Genomic DNA, 27,994 nt, shown 5'->3' with positions numbered 1-27,994 from the left:
AATCTGGTGCAGTCCATGAGGAGGAGATGCACTGCAGTACTTAATGCAGATGGTGGCCACACCGGATACTGACTGTTACTTTTAATTTTGACCCCCCCTTTGTTCAGGGACACATTATTCCATTTCTGTTAGTCACATGTCTGTGGAACATGTTCAGTTTATGTCTCAGTTGTTGAATCTTGTTATGTTCATACAAATATTTACACATGTTAAGTTTGCTGAAAATAAACGCAGTTGACAGTGATAGGACATTTCTTTTTTTGCTGAGTTTAAATACTTTATCATATGTAATAATGTGCTCTATTAACTAACTATTTTATATTTATGTCTCATATATGTATGTATAGGGTAGCATGGCCCCAACTCTTTGTTTCTTCAACAGAGCCTGATCTAGGGTCTGGAGATGGTCAATTCGGGACTGCATCCCCAGGTGGTTTCTACAGGGATAAGCGAGCAGGAGCCGAACCCTATCGGCTCGTCTCCCCTCCTCTGTCCTCAGACACCAAGGTTCAGGGGAAGTAGCATTGTTCCCTGCTGCATCTCTGAGGATCACAGGCTGGGTTTAACTACCCCCTCCCTTAGGTCTCTCTGGCACTCTACTGATCCAGACCTTATCTGATACCCTCTGTGGGCTGTACCATCAGACGAAAGGTGGGGGACACCTCAGGGAAGCTCCACTGGTGTTCCGGAGTCTGCCCGCCTCCATTGGGAACCAGTACCAGCCACCTTTACCCCAACATACACCTCCCCGTAGACCCATGGCTCCCCCTGTGTCCCATCCCTGTGGCTACAGCTAGGAAATATTTCAAGAAAATATCCTATAGGCCTCTGGAAAACATGCAAACATTAAAAAGCTTGATATGTTAAATGGTGCTCAATCATCTGAAAACAATTCTGGACTATAAGGGTCATTGCAGGATAGTATAAATGGCTGTAAATTAAAGGAGGAATTAAGTGTAAAAGAAAAGACTGGCTCCGAGAATTTGTTTGGACTATAACAATGTTGGCAACCTGAGGTTTACTTATTTAAATATATTGAGCATGTACAGACTGCAAGGCACACGTACACAAAAAAACCTCTTCCTCTTATATTCCTTTTGTTTTGTTTCTATAATATTGTGTTACTCCTTACTATGTAGTGCACTATAAAGATGAAGACATGACACACCTTTCCTATTGAGATGTCAGTTAGTAGTACCATGTTATGGAAAGCATTGCTTATCAGTGCACAGTATTTGTCTTGGTGTCTGATAACCACCCCTTTAAATCAAACAAATCCAACAAGAGATTGAATTGTAATTATTTTATTCACATTTTATTGTAGATTTGTTGGTGCACAAAAAAAATGCAGTTATGTGCTACCTGTTTCTACATTCTTAGACAGTATTTGTTCTCAACAGCAGTGCTGGAATACAAAACTCATACCCATATAGCTAAGTATCTCCTTTACCAAAACTGATATGTGATCAAATTCCTGCATTTATTTCAAACCCCAAACTGCAGCTCCTGCATAAACTGGCAGTAGTTCACTTATTTTAAACCCACAAGCTAAAGCAATGACATCTCTAAGAACGCCCACTCATGGGACAGGTGTATCTTTCTCCTGCAGCAGCTTTAGTCCTACGCACACACATCACACAGTAGTACAGGACCTGTTGATGCAACTTGAATACATGTTTGTGTAACTTTGTACCACTATTACATTCTTATACTTAGACTGATTTCCTTGTCACAGTAAAAAAAAAAACTGCTTCTTTGATAATTTGTTTCATTATCTTATAATACAAATGTTGTGAATTATTTAAAAATATATAAATAGAAGCTTATTGTTTTGTATGCTGATATACAGTATGTAACATCATATGTATTTTCCATTTGGGGCATATTTGATATTGCTTGCTAATGTGTTATTGTGCTAAAATAATATTCTAGATGTTTTTTATAATAAATCATTGTTTTGCTTTTTTAACAGGCCAATTTACTTTTTTTTCATAATGACATTTATTTGGGTACTCTGTCTTTTCCTTTTAGCCCACAGGGTACATTTTAACACAAGTTCAGCTCAGCAAAACTCAAGAAAATACCAATATCATCATGCTAAATCACACCTTCTGTTCCAAGGTCCAGTTGGCCACCATGTGCTGATCTGACAGGCCTCAGGTATTTCTTGGTGGCAGGGGGATCTTCCCTTTGGATGTCATCACAGCCTCCTCCCCAACTCTGTCATCAATGAGCAGGGAGATGGCGCCATCTAGCTGTCTAGTTGCAGCCAGTGCCACCACAGCTTTATCTGTAGGAAACCCCATCTTCTCCAGTTGCTGAAGCCTGAGAGGGGAAAATAATGTTAAAAAAATACATATACCGTACCAGTCAAAAGTTAACACACCTACTCATTCAAGTGTTTTTCTTTATTTTTACTATTTCCTACATTGTAGAATAATAGTGAAGCCATCAAAACTATTAAATAACACATCTGGAATCATGTAGTTACCAAAGAAGTGTTAAACAAATATTTTATATTTTTGATTGTTCAAAATACCCACCCTTTGCCTTGACAGCTTTGCACACTCTTGGCATTCTCTCAATTAACAGGTGTGCCTTGTTAAACATTTATTTGTGGAATTTCTTTCCTTCTTAATGCGTTTGAGCCAATCAGTTGTGTTGTGACAAGGTAGGGGCGGTATACAGAAGATAGCCCTATTTGGTAAAAGACCAAGACCATATTATGGCAAGAACAGTTCAAATAAGCAAAGGTAAACGACAATCCATCATTACTTTAAGACATGAAGGTCAGTCAACCCAGAAAACTTCAAGAACTATGAACGTTTCTTCAAGTGCAGTCACAAAACCCATCAAGCACTATGATGAAACTGGCTCTCATGAGGACCGCCACAGGAAAGGAAGACCCAGAGTTACCTCTGCTGCAGAGGATAAGTTCATTAGAGTTACCAGCCTCAGAAATCGGCAATTAACTGCACCTCAGATTGCAACCCAAACTAATGCTTCACAGAGTTCACAAGTTACAAGTTACAGACACATCTCAACATCAACTGTTCAGAGGAGACTCTGTGAATCAGGCCTACATGGTCAAATTGCTGCAAAGAAACCACTACTGAAGGACACCAATAATAAGAAGAGACTTGCTTGGGCAAAGAAACACGAGCAATGGACATTAGACCGGTGGAAATCTGTCCTTTGGTCTGATGAGTCCAAATTTGAGATTTTTAGTTCCAACTGCCGTGTCTTTGTGTGATGCAGAGTAGGTGAACGGATGATCTCAGCATGTGTGATTCCTATTGTGAAGCATGGAGGAGGAGGTGTGATGGTGCTTTGCTGGTGACACTGTCTGTGATTTATTTAGAATTCAAGGCACACTTAACCACCATGGCTACCACAGCATTCTACAGCAATACGGCATCCCATCTGGTCTGCGCTTAGTGGGACTATCATTTGTTTTTCAACAGGACAATGACCCAAAACACACCTCCAGGCTGTGTAAGGGCTATTTGACCAAGAAGGAGAATGATGGAGTGCGGCATCAGATGACCTGGCCTCCACAATCACCCAACCTCAAACCAATTGAGATGGTTTGGGATGAGTTGCACCGCAGAGTGAAGGAAAAGCAGCCAACAAGTACTCAGCATATGTGGGAACTCCTTCAAGACTGTTGGAAAAGCATTCCAGGTGAAGCTGGTTGTGAGAATACCAAGTGTGCAAAGCTGTCATCAAGGCAAAGGGTGGCTACTTTGAAGAATCTCAAATATAAAATATATGTTTTTAACTTTTTTGGTTACTACATGATTCCATATGAGTTATTTCATAGTTTTAATGTCTTCACTATTATTTCTGTAGAAAATAGTAAAATGATAGTTATGATAGTAGGTGTCAGGCAAACCGGTTTGAGTGTCAAGAACTGTAACACTGCTGGGTTTTTCACGCTCAACAGTTTCCCGTGTGCATCAAGAATGGTCATCCAGCCAACTTGACACAACTGTGTGAAGCATTGGAGTCAACATGGGCCAGCATCCCTGTGTAATGCTTTCAACACCTTGTAGAGTCCATGCCCTGACAAATTGAAGCTGTTCTGTGGGCAAAAGGTTGAGCAACTCAATATTAGGAAGGTGTTCCTAATGTTTTGTACACTCAGTGTATAGGCTGCCACAAATGTGCTCTTCTATACTAGTAAATGTCAGAGTAAACCTGACTGACCTCAGAAAGGACACTGACGACTTTGGCACCTCAACTTTGGTCCCTGGTTCCTCAGGAGCATCCTGTAAGGAGGCCAATATCCCCGCCCTCAGCATCTGCTCCTCCAATAACTGGGCCTCTGACACTGCTGCAGACCCGTCCAGCAGCCAATGAGGAACAGACGCTAACCAAGGCTGTGGGTTCACGGGTGGAAAGTCCTCCATGGGGGTTCTGTTAGAGGGAGCTACCTGAGGGAATGGCCCAGATCTGTAATAAACAACAAAGTCTCATTGTTTTATTTCACTTTGTCCTGCATTCACTGTACAACCCTGCACATGTGACTATTAAATTCTCTAATCTCACTCATGCCACCAACTCCATTCCCAGGATAGGTAGTAGTAAATCAGACTTCAACAAGCTACTGTAACTTATGAGTTGTTCTCACCTCTGTGAGGTGTTATAGGTGGGAAGCCTTAACCTGGAGTAGTAAGGAACATAGGCCCAATCAGGGAGGAAGTTGAAAATCCCAATATTCTCTATTTTCTGCAAAACCCCAATAAAGGATGGACGATCTTTAAACAAAGTTAAGGTACATAATCACAGAATGTAAAAGATATGGCAGAGACAATGGGGCCAAAAACACTTTCCAATAATTTGTTGTATTTTTTGTCAGAGAAGGATACAGTTGTGTCCTATCAGTATGGCACAGAAGTGGAGCATGCCCGGTGTGCTTGGAAGCAACACCAGATTGAGGAGTAAGAGAAGCCAGGGCAGGAACCAAACTGGTACACATCTGAGCAGCTTCCTCTGGGTCACCTGACGACACTGGGCTGTAAACAGAGCCAGTTGGGTGGCAGAGGAACCACAAACACGACTAGCCTCATCCCCACTGATGAAGAGTAGGATGGCATACAGTGGAGGCAGGAGAGCTATGGAGAGGAGTGAGAGGGCAAGGAAAGCCACTGTGCCCCAGCGTCGCTCCTGGCATGGTCCAAGCAACAGCAGGAGAATTGCGTTGTAGAGAAGAGAGGGCAGCTCCTCATGACTAAAGGCATAGAGTGACAGATCTGTGTGTGAGAGAGGGAAGGTTACGTTGTATTTTCTATTCGGGGGTAACAAATCAAATTCCATACCTGCTTTACTCTAGGTGTGTCTGGCAGATGACCTACCTTGGCACCCTGGGTACTGTCCACCTGGGCCTAAACTCAGACTGGCTGGAATACCACCAAGCCACATCAGCACCATCAGAGTTAACAGAAACGTTGTTCCAAGAAAGAATCCCGGACGATTCGAGCCAAACCAAAACCATATTGAGCAAATACGGTCAACCATTGTAGCTGACTTACTAGTGCTTGTCGTAGAAGCACTGTAGTAAGCTCTCTAATCAAACAGTTTCCCCATTCAAACGATATTCAGGAAACACAGCTCATGCTACGAAGTTCTAATATGTTTTATGGCCAATAAAGACAATGGCACATATTTGACTTGAATATTTCTAAATATGACAACGCCATCTTCGCTTTATAACTGACAATATTCGCTTCATTAACTGACTGACAATTTTCAAAATAAGATTGCACGACGTATCAGAACGCGAGCATGATAGCAGCGAGAGGATTCCCACTTGTCCAAGGGTCGAAAGATGTACAATAAGTGTCAGTTAGTTCAATGACATTCAGTTTTTCGTGTTAAAATTCATAAATCATGAACACTCAAGTATTTCCTTAGCCGATAGAAAATGTGCCACTTTGCAATGTATCAACACTTCCTGTTTACGTTCTTGGACGAGTTCATTCACGACTACCTTGACGTAAAACCTCATATTAAATCGAGTTATTATCATTGACTACATACGGAAAATATTTTTGGGGTGTTTCTGTAATTATTTGATTCATAAAATGTTTCTGCACCCGGATTTTTGTAAATGTGTTGGTCCCCACTGAAATATGGTGTATGCCAGAGACACAGATTGAACCGTATCTCAGTGGATTACCACAGCCACAAAGTTATACCCCCCTTATTTCTACAATGTATTTGATTAAAATCAGACTTCAAACCTAGCCCTAACCCTAACCACACTGCTAAACGTATGCCTAACCTTAAATTAAGGCAAAAAAACATTTTTGTTTTCATAAATGTTTTCGATACAGACAATTTGACTTTGTGACTGTGGTAACTAGTGAAAACCTTATAGTCGGTCTTAAAAACCGGAAATGTGTTACCTCCGATTCGTTCAGTCAATCCTATGGGGAAAATTAATTGGGAAAGAATCGGTTGGGTTGCAAAGTAGGGTTTTGGCATAAACGCCGAAAATAAGGTCTGAGGCTTAGGATATCTTATACGTTTTGTTTTATGAGATAATATCAGTCAGTTAACATTACATTTATGAATTATGAAGACTTTATGCGCATTTTTTAAACTAAACAATCGTACCACAATTCACAAAAAGTGACGTTTGCTGATAAAGATTATAGCATAAAACAACATGTAGGGTGAGTATTGGTTAAGAGGGACACTTAAGCTTTGTAATGGATATCGTTGAATGTGTACAATAACACAACCACCAATCAATGCTTGTATGTTAGTAAGGAAGTATGTGATATAAAAATACAAAAATCATAATACAAAAATCAACAACTTACATTGCTACATCAAACATGTCAAACAAAACAAAACACAGGTATTAACAAGAAAATACTAAAACATTTTTTTAAATCTATAAAAATACTAAAAAATAAACATTTCTAGTGCAATTGTATTCACTCTGAAAAATTATCATTATAATGATTCAGGAAGATGTTATTCTTGTTATTATTCACGAGGGATAATGTCTAAACAAGATTATTAAATTCAATCAAAAATGTGTGTAATTTTGGTATAGAATTCTGAAATGTTTGTTTATATATAAACTATTTGGCAACAAGAATTTTTAAAAATCACAATAATTTCAATGGTCTTGTTATCATTGCAGTAGTAACATATTATATCCTTCATGTCAAAAACATGGGTAGTGTTCATAATGGTAAATAAGTATTCTGCAAGGTTTTCCCCAAATTCTGACACAAATTTACATTCACGGAACAAGTGACTCAGATTCTCACTTTCTTTTTTAACAGAAAACGCAGATATCATCAATAGCCACACATTTGGACAACATAGAATTACATGGATATATCATATGTAGGATTTTAAAGTGCACTTCCTTAAATTTGTTTGGTATACAATATTTGCAGGAAGTATACGAAAATAAAAAATGGGTTCAGTGGGTGTGACGTCATCACTGTGTCGTCATCACGTGTCTCTATAGGGTACTGAGGTAAATAATGTTAAGGTTATACAAAACGAACAAAGGATATTCAGTGCATCATTACAACATGTTTGTAATGGGATGTAATTGTAAATCAAAATGACTGTAAGTGGTTTTCTTACTACTCTCACCTTTTTAGAATATTGACATTTTGAGACTGTCCCAGTATGCCAATAGCCTAAAGTTACTGTCAAACTGGGACAGCCTGTTACTGTCAAACTGGAACACTGCCCTGGGCCATTTTAATGCAGAAAAAATATTTTGGAGAATTATGAAATAAATGTTCTCTTAACAGAAATCCATTTTCTAAATAGGATAAATGTTCAATTTCATATTCCTAAAATCTGAAATTAGCTAGCTTGCTAGAAAAAGCTAGCACAGCTGCATTTTACTCACCAACATATTACCTCACCAACATAAAAAATCCAAGCTAGCTATATTCCTAACTTGTACCCCCGCACATTGACTAAGTACTGTTACCCCCTGTATATAGCGTCATTATTGTTATTTTAATTTGTTACTTTTTTGTGTTTTAAAGTTTTACTAGTTTATTTAGTAAATATTTTCTTAACTCTTATTTGTCTTAAAACTGCATTGTAGGTTAAGGGCTTGTAAGTAAACATTCGGTTTATTTTGCTGTATTTGACTCTGGTGACAATAAAACAGTCATTGAAATTGTTGAGGGGTAAGGTGTTTCTGGTTTCATTCTACAAAATTTCCATTTAAAAAAAGGAGGGCCAAGCATTTCCCCATTCTCATTAATGGGGCTGTAGTGGAGCAGGTTGAGAGCTTCAAGTTCCTTGGTGTCCACATCACCAACAAACTGTCATGGTCCAAACACACTAACACAGTTGTGAAGATGGCACGACAAAGCCTATTCCCCCTCAGGAGACTGAAAAGATTTGGCATGGGTCCTCAGATCCTCAAGGTTTTACAGCTGCGCCATTGGGAGCTTTGTCACTGGTTGCATCACTGCCTGGTATGGCAACTGCTCGGCCTCCGACCGCAAGGCACTACAGAGGGTAGTGCATACGGCCCAGTACATCACTGGGGCCAAGCTTCCTGCCATCAAGGACCTCTATACCAGGGGGTGTCAGAGGAAGGCACTAAAAATCGCCAAAGACTCCAGTCACCCAAGTCATGGACTGTTCCCTCTGCTACCACACGGCAAGTGGTACCAGAGTCTAGGTCCAAAAGGCTTCTTACAGCTTTTACCCCCAAGCCACAAGACTCCTGAACAGCTAATCAAAGGGCTACCCAGACCCCTCTTTTACGCTGCTGCTACTCTCTGTTTATTATCTGTGCATAGTCACTTTAACTCTACCTACATGTACATATTACCTCAATTACCTTGACTAACCGGTGCCCCCGCACATTGACTCTGTACCTGTACCCCCTGTATATAGCCTCGCTATTGTTATTTTACTGCTGCTGTTTAATTATTTGTTACTTTTTTTTTTTTTTTTTTACTTAACTTTACTTTTACGTATTTAAATTCAAACTTTAAAAAAAAGTTTTAATATAAAATGTACCTTTATTTAACTAGGCAAGTCAGTTTTAAGAACACATTCTTATTTACAATGACGGCCTACCCCGGCCAACGCTGGGCCAATTGTGCGTCGCCCTATACGACACCCAATCACAGCCTAAATTCGAACCAAGGACTACATTGACCCCTCTTGCACTAAGATGCAGTGCCACTCAGGAGCCATTTTCATGTAGTCCACGATCATCTCCTTTGTCTTGATCACGTTGAGGGCGAACTAATAGAATTTTAGCAACCAGGAAATGCCGGAGCGGTTACTACATAGTGCGTTTTTAAAGTAACGGTTAGGGATAGGTAAAGGTTATTGTTAAGGTTATGGTAGGGACATCCCTAGTACCGTCATAGCGTTTACCGAACATCTTTGCCAGAGAGGCTCGTCTACTTTTAAGCGCATGCGCTATTATCTGACTAAACGAAGAAACGAAGATGGCGTCAGCTCCTGGTGGGTTTCGTTAACGGTCTTTTATTTTCTAATTTTGCACGACTGCATTACTTATTGTTGCATATCGAAAGAAAGTTATATGTAATTATACATAGTTACATCAATTTTGTTATCCAACATTCAAATCTAATGCGAACGTTTAAATCTGTATAGTAGTCGGTAGCTAGGTACTAAGCTAGCTAACGTTAGTAGTTAGCCAGCCCAATTGACCAGTTTGGTGAATTGACCAGTTTACTACTGTAGCTAGCTTAGCTAGAATCTAGGGCAGTAGGCCCTAACTAGCCACGATGCCGGGCGAAGGGTACAAATTCACCACACACGTTTATCTGCTTTGTTAATTCGTGCCTGTATGCAATTCCGTTGGTCATGCGGCCTTGCTAATCTAGCCTAGTTTAAATAAAAATAAAAAATAAAGTTTGCTAACGTTAGCTACCGTAGTTATGCAAGCAACGGCGGGACACAACGCCGGAAAACGGCCTCTAGTCGGACCTTGCTTAGAGGGAATAGCAGTTGTACTTTTGTCTATTTTCAAGGTCTGTTGAACTTGAAATACTTTCCATTGTGTGCCGTTGTTGGCAATGCAAAAGGTTTACACAGTATTGTTGTCGAGCAGTTCCATCTCACGAGTCCCAAACTGAATTTGATACTAGGACTGTTGCTGAAAGTTAGGCCTAGGCTAGTCATTTATTTTGTTATTTTCTTTTAAAGATTACAGTTCCTACAACCAGGCCAGTGCCCAGCAGGGGTAAGTCTTTCTACATGGGTATTGTGCTACCAGGATATGACTATTCAAATCAATGCAGTGGGATGGGTGTTTTGTGTAATTAGGTAAATTCATTATGATTTACTAAGACACCAACATCAGAGATGGGTACTGAATGATTGAATGCTCTTGTGTCCCTGCAGGTATGGATCCTATGCTGCTCAGCCCTCACAGGCCTATGGACAATCTGCCCAGGTGAGTTTTATTAGAAGTAATTTATAAATTATTCAAACTGGAATAATGGTCAGTTCTCATGACATGTTTGCATACAGCTTGAACTAAAGCACAGGAAAACGTGTACCTTGGGAAAGCAGACGTGTTATTCTATAGACTAATAGCTTATGGACTTTTGTATTTCAGCAGGGTTATAGCCAGCAAGCATATGGGTCCTATGCCCAACCAGCTGCAGCTGAGACCAGTTACCCACAGGCAGCACCCTCTGCTGGTGGCTATACACAGCAGCAGTATGGTTCCTCCTATGGGCAACCAGCATCAGGTCAGTTCCAGAGAGACCAAAATGTTTGGTCAACTGTATTTTTTGGGGGGACGGGAGGGAGAATTTTCCATCAAATGCCTCTAACTATTGACCTCATGTAATGTGAACATTTTCTCCTCTATTGCTATCACGTTCCAGCTGGGAGTAAAACAGGTTTGACACAGATTCCCTTTCATGCATCTCCATCCATTTCATGGCATTTAGGCTAAGTCTTCAATGCTTTGGTGGAGTGATCCATATAATATTCTGTATTTAGAATCATATGTAGTAGACTATAGTATTGTGAGTAGACTAGATGAACCCTGGACATGCTAGATTTCTTTGACATTGTATGTACTCATCCTGAATCATGATTGTAACAGACATGTTAGTGATACAAGACGATAGTCCCTTCATAATATTATTTATCTAACACTTATTCTAATACTCTTAATCACACAATGGTATTCTTCTGTGCCATAATATTCTTCGTCAGTTCTCCTCACGGGCACTTGTTTTTGAAGTCCTGGGTATAGAGTGATCCAAATAAGCAACATATTGCTTCATTCATTTGGGTAGTTCAGCCTCTGGTCTAAAATCCCAACAGTGTGTACCTGGAATTATCCATATAAAGTGTTTTGGTTTTAGTTAAACCATCTCCTCTTTGTCTACAGCTGGGTACCCTGCTGCCCAGCCCAGTGCCCATGGCTACTCCCAGCCTGCCGCGGGCTATGGAGCCAGTGGATATGAGAGCGCTGCTGCTGCTGCTCCCGCTGCTTCTCAGCCAACCTATGCATCCCAGCCAGGCTATGCAGCTCAGTCTGCCTACGCTGGCTACAGCCAGCAGCCTGCCTCCACTGCACCTCAGAGGTAGGCTAACTAGTGTTACATTAAGACCCGAGGGTATACTACAAAGCAGGATCAAGGAGTTAGCCATCTAACTTGCCAAAATATTCTGATAACTTTTTATTTTATATAAAGTTGTTTGAAATGGACATGGTCTAATTGATTGAACAAACTAAAAGACATCTAAGTTTAGCTATTTTAATTCATCATAAAATCAGTAGTTATTTCTGGTTGCTTATCAAAGTTAGCTGATTCTGCTTTGTAGTAAATCCATCTGGGTGTAATGGAGGTCGTTGTGCAGTGGATGTTACACAATATTTTGTTAATGATTGTTTACATTAGAAGACAAGTTGCAGCTGTCAACCTATAAGAACCATCTACTGTGTAGAGCTTTTTTACCCCCTTTTTTCCCCTCCCCAATTTCGTGGTATCCAATTGGTAGTAGCTAGTTTTGTTTCATTGCTGCAACTCCTGTACGGACTCGGGAAAGGCGAAGGTCGAGAGCCATGCGTCCTCTGAAACACAACCCAACCTAGCCACACTGCTTCTTGACTCAACGCACATCCAACCTGGAAGCCAGCCGCACCAATGTGTCGGAGGAAACACCGTACACCTGGCGACCTGGTCAGCGTGCACTGCGCCCGGCCCGCCACAGGAGCTAGTGCGTGATGAGACAAGGATATCCCTGCCGGCCAAACCCTCCCTAACCCGGACGACGCTGGGCCAGGCTGCGACAGAGCCTGGGCTCGAACTCAGAATCTCTGGTGGCACAGGCCACTGCGCCACCCGGGGGGCCCCGTGTAGAGATAGTTATGTGGCGCTCTTTGACCCGTTCAATCCCTGCCTGTCCCTAATCACTTTAGTTACAGTGCCAGCAGCCAGCCCGCTGGCTACAGCCAGAGCAGCTACTCTCAGCCAGGGGGATATGCCGCACCGCAGAGTGGGTACCAGGCCCAGCAGGGAGGCTATGGGCAGCAGCAGAGTGGATACCAGCAGCAGCCCCCACCGCAGCAACAGGCTCCTGCTGCGGGCTATCCCCCTCAGGCCTCGGGCTCCTATGGGCAGCCTGCAGCCAGCCAGTATGGACAACAGAGTGGACCTCAAAGTGGTTACAACCAGTCAAGCCATTACAGTAAGAGCATCAGTCTCCTGCTATTTCAACACCCACACCATCATTGTAGTATGCCTATCTGCTATTTATTGTCATAGTCATGTGATGTTGCCTCCTTTTCCCCTAACCTTGTTGTTATGCTATTCTGTAGATAACTATGGGCAGGAGGGCAGAGGCAACTCTGGCTCTGAGCCTGCTGGGTTCCCAGGGTCAGGGGAGAGCCGTGGGCCTCCCAGGGATGGCTATGACAGGGGCGGCATGATGCACGGTGGCCGGGGACGTGGGGGCATGGGCCGTGGAGGCATGGGGTAAGTGACTCTCCTTATTGCTTAACTTAACCTCCATCCACTCTTACAAGTGCTGCGTCAAGGCTGAGCAGGGCTGAGTCTGAAGTTTCCCTAAAACATAAGTGGGCCCCCGAGATATAACCCTATAAAAGGATGATAGACAACAATTTATTAGTGGGGAAAGTCCAACGGTTCACTTTTGTGTAAAATTAAAGATCTAATGCCTACAGAAAGTTAGATGAAGGGACCCTCCATAAATGGGTACTAACTCTCAGCCCTGCCATGGTGGCCAAAGGTAAGAAGGGAATATGTTTTCATGAATCAAAGAGTTGGGACTGACGTGTGAACAGAGAGCTGGCCTCGTAAACTATTCAATCGGATATCCTTTGTTGCTGTACCACAGCATATCATCCATAGCATTGATTATGGTAAATCTATTCACAAGGCTTCACAGGGTCACTGCTGTGGGCACACCTCACCTTCTAAAATTATTGCTTTGATGTTAAATACATTTTAAGATGGTTTAGGAAGGTATCATTTTCAGGGTTATTTAATCCATCCTCTGGTTTTCCTTTTAAAAAGCTGATCCAGAAGGTACAGTATTTGAGGGTATGCACTATGGAAGTTTAGTTAAATTAACTGATAATTTTAGGTTTTGGCTTGTGTTGACTATTGTTTATATAAAGGTATTATTTCACATTAATCTATGACTTGCTTCTTCAAACCACAAAGTTCTTATCTTTAAGCTAGCAAACCGTTGCAATAAAATACAATATTTTTTCACGTTGGTTTTGGGAGGTGTGCCTCTTTCTGTCCAATGAGGTAATTTCTGGACAACATTTCTGGCCATTTAAGGGACCATTTTTGGCTTGTGACCTGCGGGGAAGGTCTTTTTTTAAATATATTTTTGTTTAATAAGCAAGATGCATTGATTAGTTATTCTAAGGAATTTTTTTGCATATTAAGTTGAGGTCAATGCACATTGAGGGTTTTTTGTTGTTGGGAAAACCGATAAAATACATTTCTTCAGGGCACATCCATGCAGAACTAAAGTTATCCCCCTTATAGGTTGTTGGTACTGTACTTGCCACCTGTAGCCTTTCATGTTTAGTTAAAGCTGTCTCGGCATTATGATAGGACCTCGAGAGTTTGAGTCGATGTTGATTCCATTGAGTATCAGACAGCTCAAGGTAATATTCCTGTAACAAGAAAAAACGGATCACATGTTCACTAGGTCACACCAGACTCCTATCGTGTTCAATTGTGTTTTGCCCTAGGCTTATATTACATTAATAGGTTATTCAGTACATGGCTGTGTGTGTGCCCTAAAAGGATAATCAAAGTGAATAATACTGCTCTGCCAACAGCACAATATTTAATTAATTACATGTGTCACATTTTTTACCTCAATTAGATAATGTTATTGAATTAGTCCTGTTTTAAAGTTGAAAGTATATATCACAACCCTAGCTCTCAGCTGACATCGGTTAAAGTAGTCTAGAAATGTAGCGTTTGTCATCCATATGTTACTCATTCATTTACGTTCATGCAGGATAGTTTTTTGTTCAACTGTTTTGGGTCCGGTTTCCCAGACTCAGTCAGCCTAGTCTTCTGAAAAGAATGCTTTTTAGCCTTTGGACTAGGCTTAATCTGTCTGGAAAACCACCCCCTTGTGTGCTTTTGAAATGTGTTTTGGATTACAAATGTTTTGTTTAATCAAATGAACACCGTTTTTAACATGCTTTGTCACATTTACGCTACAGGTAACACAGTGAGAGCCATGTAAACCCAGCTATATTCTATAAAGTACCTGTACTCACTAAAGAGCCAGCATCTTAAACAACAAAGGGGTTAAACAACAGAGATTTGGGTTCTGCCTTAAATCCAAGAGATGAGGATGGTGCTGTCTAAAGCGTGCTGGGAAACTCAAATTATAATTATACTATACAAATGTAACTTATTACTTTTACAGTTTAGCATTGTAACTTGGTCAAATTAAAATCTGTATTAGAATTGTGTAACTTCAAATCATCTTTGTAAAATGTACGTGGATTAATTATTTTATTTTTTCCCCCCAGGGTGGCTATCACCTGTTTGTAATATTTCAGATCCATTGCATTTGACAACTTAAATAATTACAAGTTTTTTTTAAACTTGTTTAGCTGGTTGCTTCAACTGTAAAGTGGACATAATGCATAATGCACATATTTAACTGTAAATGTAAGTTTTCTCCTAAGCATTTTATTATCTCCAGGCTAGACATTTAGCCTTTGTCTACATATGGAATGAATCTGAAATTGTTTTCTTTTGTAACAAATACCTGGGATTCTGTCCCATATTTCCCAAACGTAACAGATTTAGCACCCCTTGGCTACCTCCAAACTAGCCAGTATCTGCTATTGAATGCTGTCATTAAGAAGCCATTTAGTAAAGGAGTCATGCCACGTAGTTGCTGTTAATACCGTAATTCCCAATTAACTGGATTGCATAGACTGTATAGGCATGTTGGGGGGTTGTTAAATGAGCTAGTCAGAACTGTGTCCGTCAACCTCCCCAAATGAGCCACGAGGCTCCAGACATGGAAGTGGCTGATAAAAGGGAAATCGCCTTCATATCTCCATTTATTCCCCCATAGCGTCGCCGGAGACAGAGGTGGCTTCAATAAGCCTGGTGGTAAGTTAACGAGTATTACACTGGCTAGTCCACTCCAGACCTTTACCTACTAGAGCATGTACGCTCTGAGCATTTACCTAAGCCCTTACATTACATTGGTGTGTGTGTGTGTGTGTGTGTGTGTAGCGTTTTTTGGGTAGCCAAATATCTATATAGGTGGCTATTAGGATGGATGGAAATAGAGGGGGATCCAGTTTAAAATATCTGAGACATCTGTTTGGAAAAGGGTACTTTTAACTCATTTTGGTTTATCACTCACTGCTTAAGGTAACCTTGAAAAGCAAGGTACTTATTTTACAATGACAAGTTAAGGACAAATGCCTGCTGCTAAGAAATGTGTCGGGTTTGGAAAAATGGTTTTGCATTTACAATTTCATGGAGCAAACTCCTGGTATTTTTTGGGACTATCTGTGGTGGCATAAGAACTTTTCTTATGGCACACATTTTTATACGGAAGGGTCTGCGGTTTTATTTTACATCATTATCAATATACACTCAGTTGCCAGTTTATTAGGTACACCCATCTAGTACGGACCCCCCTTTGCCTCCAGAAATGCCTGTATTCTTTTGTGGCAGGGAAACGTTACTCAGTATCAAGGGACCTAATGTGTGCCAGGAAAACATTCACGACAACTGGCACAAGCATGTACTGTTGACAGCAGGGAGGCTGGGCCTATGTTCTCATGTTGATTTACACAAAATCCTGACTGCCATTAGCACGATGCAACAGGAACTGGGTTTGGTCAGACCTGGTAATGTGTGGTTGTCTGCTGCTATAGCCCAGCCGTGACAAGGACTCACTAGTTGTGTGTTCCAAGATGCCGTTCTGCAAACCACTGTTGTACTGCGTTATTTGCCTGTTTGTGGCATGCCTGTCAGCTTGCATGATTCTTGCCATTCTCCTTCGACCTCAACGAGCTGTTTTCGCCTACGTGACTGCCGCCAATTTTTTTTTGTTGTCATACCAATTTCGGTAAACCCTAGACACTCGTGCGTGAAAAGCCCAATATGCCGGCCGTTTCTGAGATACCGGAACCGGTGCACCTGACACCTACGATCAGTCTCTTAGGTCACTCGTTTTGCCCATTTCTAAAGTTCAATCGAGCAGTAACTGAATTCCTCTTTGCCTGTCTGCTTTATATAGCAAGCTACAGCCACGTGACTCACTGTCTGTAGGAGCGAACAATTTTTGTGAATGGGGTGGACTCCTAATATACTGGTTACTGAGTGTCTTCCACTTAAGAGGGAAACATGGTTTACCACAGTACCATTTTCAATTTTCCCAAATGTCTGACACCTGTGTTTTTGGAGGAGTGTGTCTGGATTGTCACTTCAAATTCTCTTCAGCAGTGGACTTGAGTGGCACAAACTGACTTTTCTTTGCCTTTTTCTCTCTACCTTGCCTGGTGGACAACAGGACCCATGAACAACGGGGCAGAGCGTGACATGGGTAAGTAGACACCAACTGACCATCACAAACTTTCAGCGTTTATCTTACTGATTTGGTAGTATTGCATCCACCTGAAAGCCTTTGTTGCGTTTATCTTGAAGTGGCTTTGCCTAATGGCGTATGCTATGAATCTGACATGAAGGACAGTATAGTGGCAGTGTGTTCAGGCTTGTTTTAAACAGTAGTTCTGTCTGTTCAGGGCGCCCTGAGGAGCAGGATGACTCTGAGAACAGCACCATCTACATCACAGGACTCACGGAAAGCGCAACTCTGGAGGAGATGGCTGTTTTCTTCAAACACCCTGGACCTATAAGGGTAGGGATATGCTCTGAAATTTCAATTTAAACCTGTATTAGGTCTCATGCATTCCATTTGTTCCCCTGTATTCATCTAGCATCGGTGTACCGCAACTGCTAAATTGTTCCCACAAAAATGTATTTTTAAAACTCAATTGTTCGCATAGTCAACTTACACACACTTACCCCACCCACCAGGGGTCTTTTCACAGTCCCCAGGTCCGGAACAAATTCAGTGAAGCATATACAAATTCAATGAAGCATATGCAAAATGTATAGAATTGTAGGAAATTAGGTTTCACACTACAAAATTCTCAGCTCCATGGAGAAATGGATACTGTAGGAAATTGTCTAAGAAAAGGCACATTTTTCTCTCGGCTGTCAATTCCGGACAGATTCAAGTTGTGCCCTCCCCCTTTCACGACCGTTGCCACCACGGCATAAATAAATAGGGGAAACACTGCATTCCTTCAGTCTTTCCCAAAGAATGCTTTTATATATGGCCACTGCTAATCTCTTGTATTGTTCTCATTTTAATTGAAGGATTGAACCGTTTTAGAAATGCTATAATAAAAAAAATTACAACTGCAGATGTCAATGGTGTGGTAGTTTGACTTTTGAGTGATTCATTCCTCTGTTATTGTTCAGATGAACCGGAGGTTGGGCAAGCCTGCAATCAACATCTACACAGACAATGATTCAGGGAAGCCTAAGGGAGATGCCACTCTGTCCTACGAGGAGCCCCTCTGTGCCAAAGCTGCTGTGGAGTACTTTGATGGTTAGTCTCACTGGCCCTGTTAAACCTACATCAGCCTACTCTCTGACGCTACCCTTGAACTGTCCAGATTAATGCATAAATCTACTTTAGAATACAAGAAATGACAAGTAACTCAAGCCTCTCTCCATTTCTATTTATTCTTGTTTCCTTCTGTTCGTGATTTCTACAGGGAAAGAGTACCAGGGAAAGAGGCTGAAGGTGTCCATGGCTCGCCGTAAGCCCATGATGGGTGGGATGAGAGGGGGCATGCCCATGAGGGGTGACATGATGGGCCGTGGAGGACCTGGAGGTGAATGTCCAACTTTATTTTGTGGGATTTAAATGTTCAGTTTTGAACAAGAAGGTATTGTCCCACGTTGCCATGACTATTAAGTGAAATACTGAAACGACCTCTGGTGTGTGGTGTTAGGCATGATGGGCCGTGGAGGGGAGCGTGGAGGTTTTGTCCCACGAGGAGGACCACGTGGCATGGGCAGAGGTGGGCCAGGGGGCCCAGGTGGCAACATACAGCAGAGAGCTGGAGACTGGGAGTGCCCCAGCCAGTAAGTACCTCAAAAAATGTATTTTCCCTTTCCCCTTTTTTAAATGTACAGTTGTGTATAACGTGTACTGACTGAGTGGTTGCCTTTCTCAGGGGCTGTGGCAACCAGAACTTTTCCTGGAGGATGGAGTGTAACCAGTGCAAAGCTCCCAAACCAGAGGGCTTTGGGCCCCCTTCAGGTACGGCTCTCCCCGGCACAGCAGCGCTATTGTCAGGGCCTGATTCATTCATAACTCTAGACGGGAATCATTATAAGTGTTATTTGAGCAACCCGGGCTGATTTACCTTCCTATTTCATATATCTTAATGCTTGAAATGTAAACAAACCGGTTTGATTTGGCAATCACCTTGACTTCGGGGTCCATGTTTACCGGTTGTACTTGATTAGTGTCAACTCTGGGGAAACATGAAATCATCCATGTGCAGCAGTCGGCTCACTGTAATGAAACGCTTTGGCATTGGAGGGCTTGTTCTGTGTTCACTTGGAGTGCCACTTATGTTTAGTCATATTTCCCTCCCTGTGAAGTATTCCATGATATGAAGTTCAGTCTTTGGACGTTTGGAATTTCCTGGTACTATCATTACCAGCAGCCCAAATTATATCTACACTGTGTAGCATACAATGTATGTCTACAATAGTCTGTGGTGGCAAGCTGAACTGGGCCTTGTGTGGTTTTGTTCAGGTGGTGAGCGAGGCCGAGGTGGCATGGGGATGCGTGGGGGCAGAGGGATGGACCGTGGCGGACCAGGAGGGCCCGGTGGTCCTGGCGGCTTCCGTGGAGGATGGGGAGGTGACCGTGGCGGTGGCTTCAGAGGGCGTGGTGGAATGGACCGAGGGGGATTCCGAGGGGGTAGCAGGGGAGGACCACCGATGGGAAGAGGAATGGGGAGAGGAGGAATGGGGGGGCCCCCAGGCAAGATGGATATGAGGTAAGGGATATGTTGGACTGCTTTCATCATACTCAAATATTATTTGCTTACTTAATTTAGTGTCTAACAAACATGTATTGTTTTTTCCTCATAGGGACCATCGCCAGGAACGCAGAGACCGACCCTACTAAAAGAAAGCAATTAAAATGTTCCATCTGACGCAGGATTAGATTTTTTAAATGAATTTTAATTTATGATTCCATATTATAAATGGTTATAGAACTGCTTTTGAAATACTCTGCAGTTTCATTCAACTCCTAGTTAAATGTTTTATGTTGTTTTGTTAACCCGTGGTTCAGTTATTTTGACTTGTGCACGTTTATTTTTGCATTTCTTAGATGTACAGACTGATTTTTTTGGACAGTGTATTGTAAAACATGACACGTTTCTTTTTTAATTGTAATTGCTTTTCCTTCCCACAGTTGTGTAATGAAGAATTTTGAAAATAAAATTTCCACTCCTATTTGATGCTAAGAGAAGTTCAGATCCATTGCTGTTATGAGGCATCGTGATTGGTTGACTGTTTGCATTTAGATTTAACTCTGTTCTAGAGTGGTAGGAAAACTAGGAATTATACAGTATTTGACAGCTCTGCTCCTTCAGGTTTCTCTTAATGAATTGTCCACAAGGAGGCACTATGTAGTCTGCAGCTTTGTAACAATAGCAGCATTCATTTTCCCAAGAACTTTGCTAAAGATATAGTGGCTGTTAGAGGATATGTAACTGTGGTCTGTGACACTTCATGTTGCGTTTGTAATCATACAGTGCATTCGGAAAGTATTTGGACCCCTTTCCTTTCTCCATTGTTTTATGACATTACAGCCTTATTCTAAAATGGATTAAATAAAATTATCTACACAGGATACCAATACCCCATAATGACAAAGCGAAAAAATATTTGTAGAAAATGTTAAAGTATTACAAATAAACAACGCCTTATTTACGTAGGTACTCAGACACGTTGGTATGGGACTTGAAATTGATATCAGGTTAGCCACATGTCAGCCTCCCACCACATTTCTTAATGCATCTGTTCAGCATATGTCCAGACATTCTCTGAGCACTTTTGATAATCACTCTTCACTTCCCAATGAGAATGAATTGAGCTTTGTTTAAATTTAACAGTTGGTTCTGCTTTTATAATCCAGTCTGTTTGTATACCTGTAATCAATTTTGACATCACAGACAGGGTGCATTCATTGTACTTTGTTGTACTGTGTCCTGGTTATCAAATGAAATATGAACGCTCTAAATGCTCCAGCCCTAATGTCTAATTTCCAGTTAAAGAGCAAAGCCCAGTGTTTGTGTGTGGGTGAAGTCCGGTCACAGCTGACGAGAGTTCTCTCTGATGACTGGGATCCAGTTGCTCATGCTGGGGAACTGAGCATGGTGTGTGAGTTGTCTGTGTCACAGAAAAGCTGATTCATCTCGACCCAGAAAATGATCTCATCCAACCAGTCTCTTTCTCCCTCCCTCCACCACCCTCTCTCTCTTAAAGAAACAACTGTATTTTTTAAATCAAAACAAGGCCCTCCTTTTTCCATACTGAAATTCAAATCATCACATAACAGCAGAGCAGCATGTGCAGAGACAAGAATGGTGCAGCTGTTTGACAGTGCTTGTCTGGGCCTGCCTGTGAACTGGAATAGCAGTGGGAATCCAAAATGAAGTTTGAATATGAACAGGCTAGGTATCAGTGTAACTACTAGGCTTATTTTATATTAACACAGAGCGACCAATACTATAGGTCTTCTATATTGAGGTGTAACTTGGGAAGGATCTTTTTTTCACCTGCCCTGACACTTTGTCTGACCCATGAGGATTACACTACATGACCAAAAGTATGTGGACACCTGCTTGACAAACAAATCATTACAAAATTATGGGCATTAATATGGAGTTTACTTTGCTGCTATAACATCCTCCACTCTTCTGGGAAGGCTTGCCACTAGATGTTGGAACATTGCTGCAGGAACTTGCTTCCATTCAGCCACAAGCATTAATCGAGGTCGGGCACTGATGTTGGTCGATTAGGCCTGGTTCACAGTCGGCGTTACAATTCATCCCAAAAGTGCTCGATGGGGTTGAGGTCAAGGCTCTGTGCAGGCCAGTCAAGTTCTTCCACACCAATCTCGATAAACCATTTCTGTATGGATCTCGCTTTGTGCACAGGGGCATTGTCAAACTATTGCCACAAAGTTGGAAGCACAGAATTATCTAGAATGTCATTGGATGCTGTAGTGTTGATTTCCCTTCACAGGAACTAAGGGGCCTAGACCAAACCATGAAAAACAGCCCCAGACCATTATTCCTCCTCCACCAAACTTTACAGTTGGCACTATGCATTGGGGCAGGTAGTGGTGTTCTCGCATCTCCCAAACACAAATTAGTCAGTCGGACTGTGAGATGGTGAATCGTGATTCATCACTCCAGAGAATGAGTTTCCACTGCTCCGGAGTCCAATGACAACGAGCTTTACACCACTTCAGCCAATGCTTGGCATTGCGCATGGTGATCTTAGGTTTGTGTGCGGCTGCTTGGCCATGGAAACCCATTTCATAAAGCTCCCGACAAACAGTTATTGTGCTGATGTTGCTTCCAGAGGCAGTTTTGAACTCGGTAGTGAGTGTCGCAACCGAGGACAGCCGATTTTTACGCACTTCAGCACTCGGCGGCCCCGTTCTGTGAACTTATGTGGCCTACCACTTTGAGGCTGAGCTGTTGTTTCTCCTAGAGGTTACCACTTCACAATAAAATCACTTACAGTTGACCGGGGGAGCTCTAGCATGGCAGAAATTTGATGACCTGACTTGATGGAAAGGTGGCATCCTATGACTGCCACGTAGAAAGTCACTGAGCTCTTCAGTAAGGCCATTCTACTGCCAATGTTTGTCTAGAGATTGCATGGCTGTGTGCTCGATTTTATACGCTTGTCAGCAACGGGTGTGTTTAAAATAGCCGAATCCACTAATTTGAAGGGGTGTCCGTGTGTGTATGTATGTGTGTGTAATAGATATATATATCTCACTGATTTCCCCAGAATGCTTAATGCACATGCTCGTCTGAGGGACGGATTACATCACTGGTAGAGAGGACTTCCCTTACACTGCTTTCTCCTCCTCACCCGGTTTTACATTCAGCTTTCAATTCTACATAACGAACCACAGCTAAAATAATTAGCCCAACACAATCTGCCTAAATAGAATTGCTTTCGCCTCCCGACAAAGATCTCTACGGCACAGCAAACTAAAGTGGAGTTAGTGTGTTGATAATCTTTGAAGGCTACACTGTAGACTTTTCTTGCTCGTTACTTTGTAATATTAATTTCTGCTTCCTTTGGAGTAATCTGGATACTAATTTGTACCAATTTGTCCTATGGTAAAATGGGCATGCCTGACTTTGATGCAGTCGTCGGAGTAGGCTGCCTGATGATATGCTAATAATGTTTCCTTGGCAGTTTTTGTCTGCCTTTTCAAGCCGGAGGAAATAGACTCGCCTCTTTTTTTCTTGCCCCGTGTCCTGGTGTTGAAAGTGATTTGGTGTTTTAGCAATGACATAAACAAGTGTAAGAGCAGATGGTGAGGGTGTCTTTTAAAACGACTAGGGTGTCATTAATGATACACTTTTGAACTCGTTCGAAGTGTAGGCAATATTACAGCTCTTGTTCTGGGGGATGGTTTCGATTTGTTTCTTTCGACAAACGTCGTCCTTGACAGAAAATGTAGACATGTCAAAGGTATGTAAAGAATGAAAATGTTTCTATTCATTGCGTTATGAGAATGAAGTTGTATAATTTAGTAAATCTTGGTCATGTACATTAACCACACAGTGTGGTCATTGCGTCATTTGAAATAGCCTATTGTCAAGCTAGTATAATGATGGTATTTTCTTTGACGGCTTATGATGTGCATTTAAAGACGGTGGTCGCTTACCCGTGGTCCGTTAATTCTCGTTGTCATGTTTTTTCTCACCATGTGAACACTTATGTTTTTTATCTTCTGTTATGATAGCTGTAGCCTAATGTAAACATGCGTTCCACCCTTTTATCAGTACACTGACTTCACGAGCTGATATTACATTATTATAGGCTACTGCAGGTAATAATGTAGGCCTTTGTAGCCTAACAACCTACTTGATCTTAAATGCCCACAGGTGATGTGCCATCAATCATATCCAACTTATTAATGCGCATCTGCATGGTACAGTGTGACAGGTTGTCAATTGTCAACTCTGCAATTGAAGGCTTTAACCTACGCAATAGGTGTGTTTCATTCAAAAAGAATGGCTACCATTTTTCAGTGGTATAAACCCTAGGCTATGCTATATTATTGTCAAGCGGTGGATACAGGGTTAAGTTTTTTTTTCCCTTCTACCGGCGCTTATCCCTCATAATGGGATATGCCACTGAATCGCTCTGCCTGTCTCTTGTCTAAGTGTCTAAGCTAGAGCCGGTCAGCATGCTTATAGCAGGAGGCGGTGCAATATGGGCCGAGCAATTAATGAGCGGGGGACGATGTTACTCGGCAAGGGAACTGTGAAGCCTGCCACTGATCAGTGTGGAGTCTTTATATTGAGGGAGACTGCGAAGAAGTGATTTGGACCATCCAGGCAAACCAGCAACATGACTATCGCAACGCATTGTATATTCACCGGGGTAGGATCTAGGGCACCGGGAAGCTTTATACATTGGGTGTGTATCCATCTGTAGCTAACCATACCGGTTTCTCTCTCTCCCGCAGTTGGAGTTCGGTGAGAAATAGCGATGCTATCATTATAGGAAACTGATATCACGCAGACATCCGGAAACGCATCCACGCGCCACGGTTTTCTAGCATGATGTCAACATGCTTTAACAATACAAAGGACTCCTTCAAGGACCTCGATTGAGATGCCGTATATGCGCGCTTGTCATGGGTGCGTCGACGCGGTTAATTTGCTCTGCTCCATACGGTTTTGGACTGCGTTTATGGAATGAGACAATCTGGAATTATTAAATAGCCTGCATTGATACATATTCCGACAATATGGCTGATCAGAGTAACATCCAGTCTGCTGCTTCCAAAAGCATCCGGCCATTCAAGTCCAGCGAGGAATACCTGTATGCCATGAAAGAGGATCTGGCCGAGTGGTTTAACACGCTGTATGACCTGGATATAACTGCGGACACCTTTATGGAAGGGCTGGAGACTGGCTGTGCCCTCTGTCGGCATGCCAACAACGTGAATCGCGCAGCGCTGGACTTTCAACTGGAGTACCCAGAGGCTGCACAGTCATTGAGGATGCCAACCAAGGATGTGGTCTTTCAGTCAAGAAACGTGGTTCCTGGCTCGTTTTTGGCTCGGGACAACGTGTCCAATTTCATCGGCTGGTGTCGTCAGGAACTGTGGATCAAGGATGTTCTCATGTTCGAGACCAACGACATAGTGGAGAAATGCAACGAGAAGAACTTTGTGCTATGCCTGCTGGAGGTGGCGAGGCGTGGTGCTAAGTTCGGCATGCTGGCCCCGATGCTGATCCAGCTGGAGGAGGAGATCGATGAGGAGATCCGGGACCAGGAGAACCTGGGGGAGCCCAACCCAAGCCTGCTTCCAATAAGCAGGGCTTTCGTTAGGAAAGAGAGTGTGGTGGATGAACCCGAGCCTGCCCCCTATGAACATTGGCAACAGAAACAGAGGGTGCTGTGTGACATGAGAAACTTAGATGAGTTGGTAAGTAACACCTCTCAGGTGTATTGTTTCACTGATATACCTAAAATTGAGTTTGGGGAAAGGAAAAATGACTGTACATTACACTATACTGCACTATAACATTACATTTCCATAATGTCGCTGGTTCAAATCCCCTAGCCGACTAGGGGAACAATCTGATGTGCCCTTGAGCAAGGCACTTAACCCAAATTGATCCTTTATGTCACTCTTGATAAGTGTGTCTGCTAAATGACTAGAATTTCAAATGTAGGATGCAGACAGTTCTTAAATAAATTATTATTGTTGGTCAATATGGGAGAATGTATCAAATTTCCTAAAACAACACATCCCCAGCCCTTGTCCAAGAGAAAAACACATTCAATGTTGTTTCATGGTGCAAAAGCAACCCATGGAACAGTTGAATGCAGTCCTGACCTATAGGGATGCTCTCCCAGAGTTAAAAACATTACTGTGCCAGAAGTGAGGTCCCTTTCGTAAAAACGAATCTCCCTGATATGTTGACTTCCTGCTCTCCTGTGTGTGTTTAGAGTGCATGCTGCCTTACTGTGTGTTTGCCTCCTAATCCACACATTCTCTCACACACAGGCTCTAAAAGGTTATGTAGGTAGGTAGCTAGTGACATTTTAAGAATTCCTCTAGGGAAATGTCACTTCAGCCCTGCCCCTACGAGGTGGTTGGCAATCAGGGGAGCTACTGCTCCTTCTTATTTGTTCATGTGGAACAGTGCAGCTGTATGGTAAGTGTTATGGTAGCTGGACACATTCTGTCAGTGTTATACACAATCTATTATCCCTTTATAACTTGATGCTTCCATTTGCATGCAGATGAGTGTAGTGTTTTCCCCCTGGGAAAACTGTGTGTGTGTGTGTGTATGTGCATGAGAGAGGCATTGTTAGAGACAGAGAAACTAGCAGGCAGACAGGGGTTAGCTGCTGGAACGCGTGCTTGGGTTACGAGTGGAGAGGAGTTCATATTTTGGTGCAGATGAGCAGAGTGAGGACAATGACATCCTTTCACACCACAGATAGGAGGGGGAGGTAGATAGAGGGAGAGCCAGTCAATACTCATGCCCACTTGGCCCTCTGTAGTCCTTCTCACATGGCCAAGCACTAATTGCTTGATCACAACCATGAACACTGGCTTCTGAGGGCATACAGAGGTACGATGCACCCAACCCCTGACCTTGTACTAGTGCCCACATACACTCACTACCATAACTGGATACGCTGATATTACTATTACAAACTTTAATCTTGGTTAACTGCTGATGTTCCTATGAGAATGTGCGAGGGCAAGGGGTGAGACATGGTGTCTTACCTCATCAGCCACTCACACCACTAAGGGATAGTGAGGGGACACAGCAAGTCAAGTGCCTGTCCATTTTCTAAGGGGCAGTGTGACTCACCGTGCACGCTGAGTGAACTTCATACGTTTCAGCTACCCTGAAAGCCTCTCTCTGTCTACCTGAATAAAGTGCCTGGATGCTGGAGGAAAACTACCTGCATCAGCTACATGAGGCTCTCACAGTAAGAAACCAGGAGGGCACAGAAAGGGGAACACACCAAAGCAGCATTATTAGTTACAGTCCTGCATAGTACAAGAATATAGCATTACTATACTGCACTGTGTTCCTGTAAATGTGCTAAAGCATCCTGTTCCAGTTAATGCAGCTCTTTGAAATCCCTTTTGGTCTATAGATCTGCTCATACAGTATTTGATTTCTCTTTTAGAACTGACCTTGTCTGGATCATAGTGGCATTGAGGCAGGCCAGTCAATGCTGGCCCATATCCGGACTAAATGGACCACTAAATGAACTGAAATCCTACTTTTGTACAACTGGAGGGGTTTTGATCTAATAACAGTCAACAAAGCCAGCCACTGAATATCCACTAACCCTCAAGGCATCATGGGTCATCCACAACCTTAGTCACCGGTATTCTCTGCATTGCACTTGCCTCGGCCTTCCCATACTCTTGTATTTCCAATATAGATGCTTCCCAGGAGATTGGTCTCTGTGTAATTACTGGAAACGTCATGAGAGCTAGATGGGGAGGGAGAGAAAGTAAGTTGAAGGGCTTAGTGATATTATCATTGGTCCACAGCTGTGTCACCTGCCGTGTTTCCAGTGTGCAGAGCAGTCAGTCATGCAGCCACGGCTGTTTTCCTGCATTGTGCTGGCCTTGTGGTGTGTCAGGAGGTTGGCCCTCTTGCTTTCTTTTTCATGTCTCTCTCTCTCTCGTAAGTCTTTTACTTTGAATAAAGGGAATTTTCATTTAAAGCTCTAAGCCCCTGGGTTTGAATAGTTCTTTTGGCAAATCAGTGATAATCAAAACTATTTTTGAACGGTTGTCACTAGTTACCACAGCCACAAAGTCAAACATGTCTATTGTAAAAATTCATTCAAACAAAAATGATAAATTAAGAAAAACAAGGTTAGGCATAAGGATATAGGTGTGGTTAGGTTTAAAATTGTATTAAGATATTGTAGAAATAGATGGGTTTAGCTATAATTATCACTGTGGCAACTAATGACAACCGATAGCCTCCTTCACACTAACTTTATTGGCAAAATGTCTGTCTTGATGACAATGATTCAAAGGGTTATCATATGAGCAATTATGAATCAATGACACTCAACTTGCTCTATTAATT

The 27,994-nt window shown here is 42.2% G+C and overlaps 4 protein-coding genes across 5 annotated transcripts in view; 3 read left to right on the top strand and 1 right to left on the bottom strand.

The window, feature by feature from the left end:
- The window catches only part of LOC120063010 (EMI domain-containing protein 1-like), a 109,217-nt gene extending 107,711 nt beyond the window's left edge, over window positions 1-1,506 (top strand). Inside the window, exon 17 of the mRNA XM_039013092.1 lies at window positions 383-1,506. Coding sequence (XP_038869020.1) covers window positions 383-522 — 140 coding nt within the window. The 3' untranslated portion in view covers window positions 523-1,506. The remainder of the gene's footprint in view (window positions 1-382) is intronic.
- On the bottom strand, window positions 1,289-6,003 carry rhbdd3 (rhomboid domain containing 3). The gene is made up of 5 exons (XM_039013093.1): window positions 5,358-6,003; window positions 4,872-5,255; window positions 4,634-4,760; window positions 4,210-4,455; window positions 1,289-2,325 (listed from the first exon to the last, which is right to left on the bottom strand). Exons 1-5 carry the CDS (start codon window positions 5,518-5,520, stop codon window positions 2,157-2,159), a joined length of 1,089 nt encoding a protein of 362 aa, XP_038869021.1. The 5' UTR covers window positions 5,521-6,003; the 3' UTR covers window positions 1,289-2,156.
- A 3,225-nt stretch (window positions 6,004-9,228) lies between these two features.
- LOC120063009 (RNA-binding protein EWS-like) lies at window positions 9,229-20,112 on the top strand. Of its 2 annotated transcripts, none has more exons than XM_039013090.1 (16): window positions 9,229-9,483; window positions 10,192-10,228; window positions 10,390-10,441; window positions 10,607-10,742; window positions 11,396-11,591; window positions 12,437-12,699; window positions 12,830-12,986; window positions 15,601-15,638; window positions 17,056-17,088; window positions 17,288-17,403; window positions 18,033-18,162; window positions 18,332-18,451; window positions 18,572-18,704; window positions 18,797-18,882; window positions 19,387-19,633; window positions 19,728-20,112. In XM_039013090.1, the coding sequence occupies exons 1-16, from the start codon at window positions 9,468-9,470 to the stop codon at window positions 19,762-19,764; spliced, it is 1,797 nt and encodes a 598-aa protein (XP_038869018.1). In that variant the 5' UTR covers window positions 9,229-9,467; the 3' UTR covers window positions 19,765-20,112. The 2 variants fall into 2 exon arrangements, with proteins under 2 accessions (XP_038869018.1, XP_038869017.1); XM_039013089.1 differs by having other exon boundaries at window positions 12,431-12,699.
- Window positions 20,113-23,111: 2,999 nt separating this feature from the next.
- Window positions 23,112-27,627, top strand: LOC120063008 (GAS2-like protein 2A). Its single transcript, XM_039013088.1, has 3 exons — window positions 23,112-23,369; window positions 24,373-25,341; window positions 27,072-27,627. Exons 2-3 carry the CDS (start codon window positions 24,658-24,660, stop codon window positions 27,075-27,077), a joined length of 690 nt encoding a protein of 229 aa, XP_038869016.1. The 5' UTR covers window positions 23,112-23,369; window positions 24,373-24,657; the 3' UTR covers window positions 27,078-27,627.
- Window positions 27,628-27,994: the final 367 nt, after the last annotated feature.

Source organism: Salvelinus namaycush, chromosome 18, assembly GCF_016432855.1.
Source record: "Salvelinus namaycush isolate Seneca chromosome 18, SaNama_1.0, whole genome shotgun sequence".
NCBI lineage: Eukaryota > Metazoa > Chordata > Actinopteri > Salmoniformes > Salmonidae > Salvelinus > Salvelinus namaycush.
This window is presented reverse-complemented; position numbering and strand designations above follow the sequence as displayed.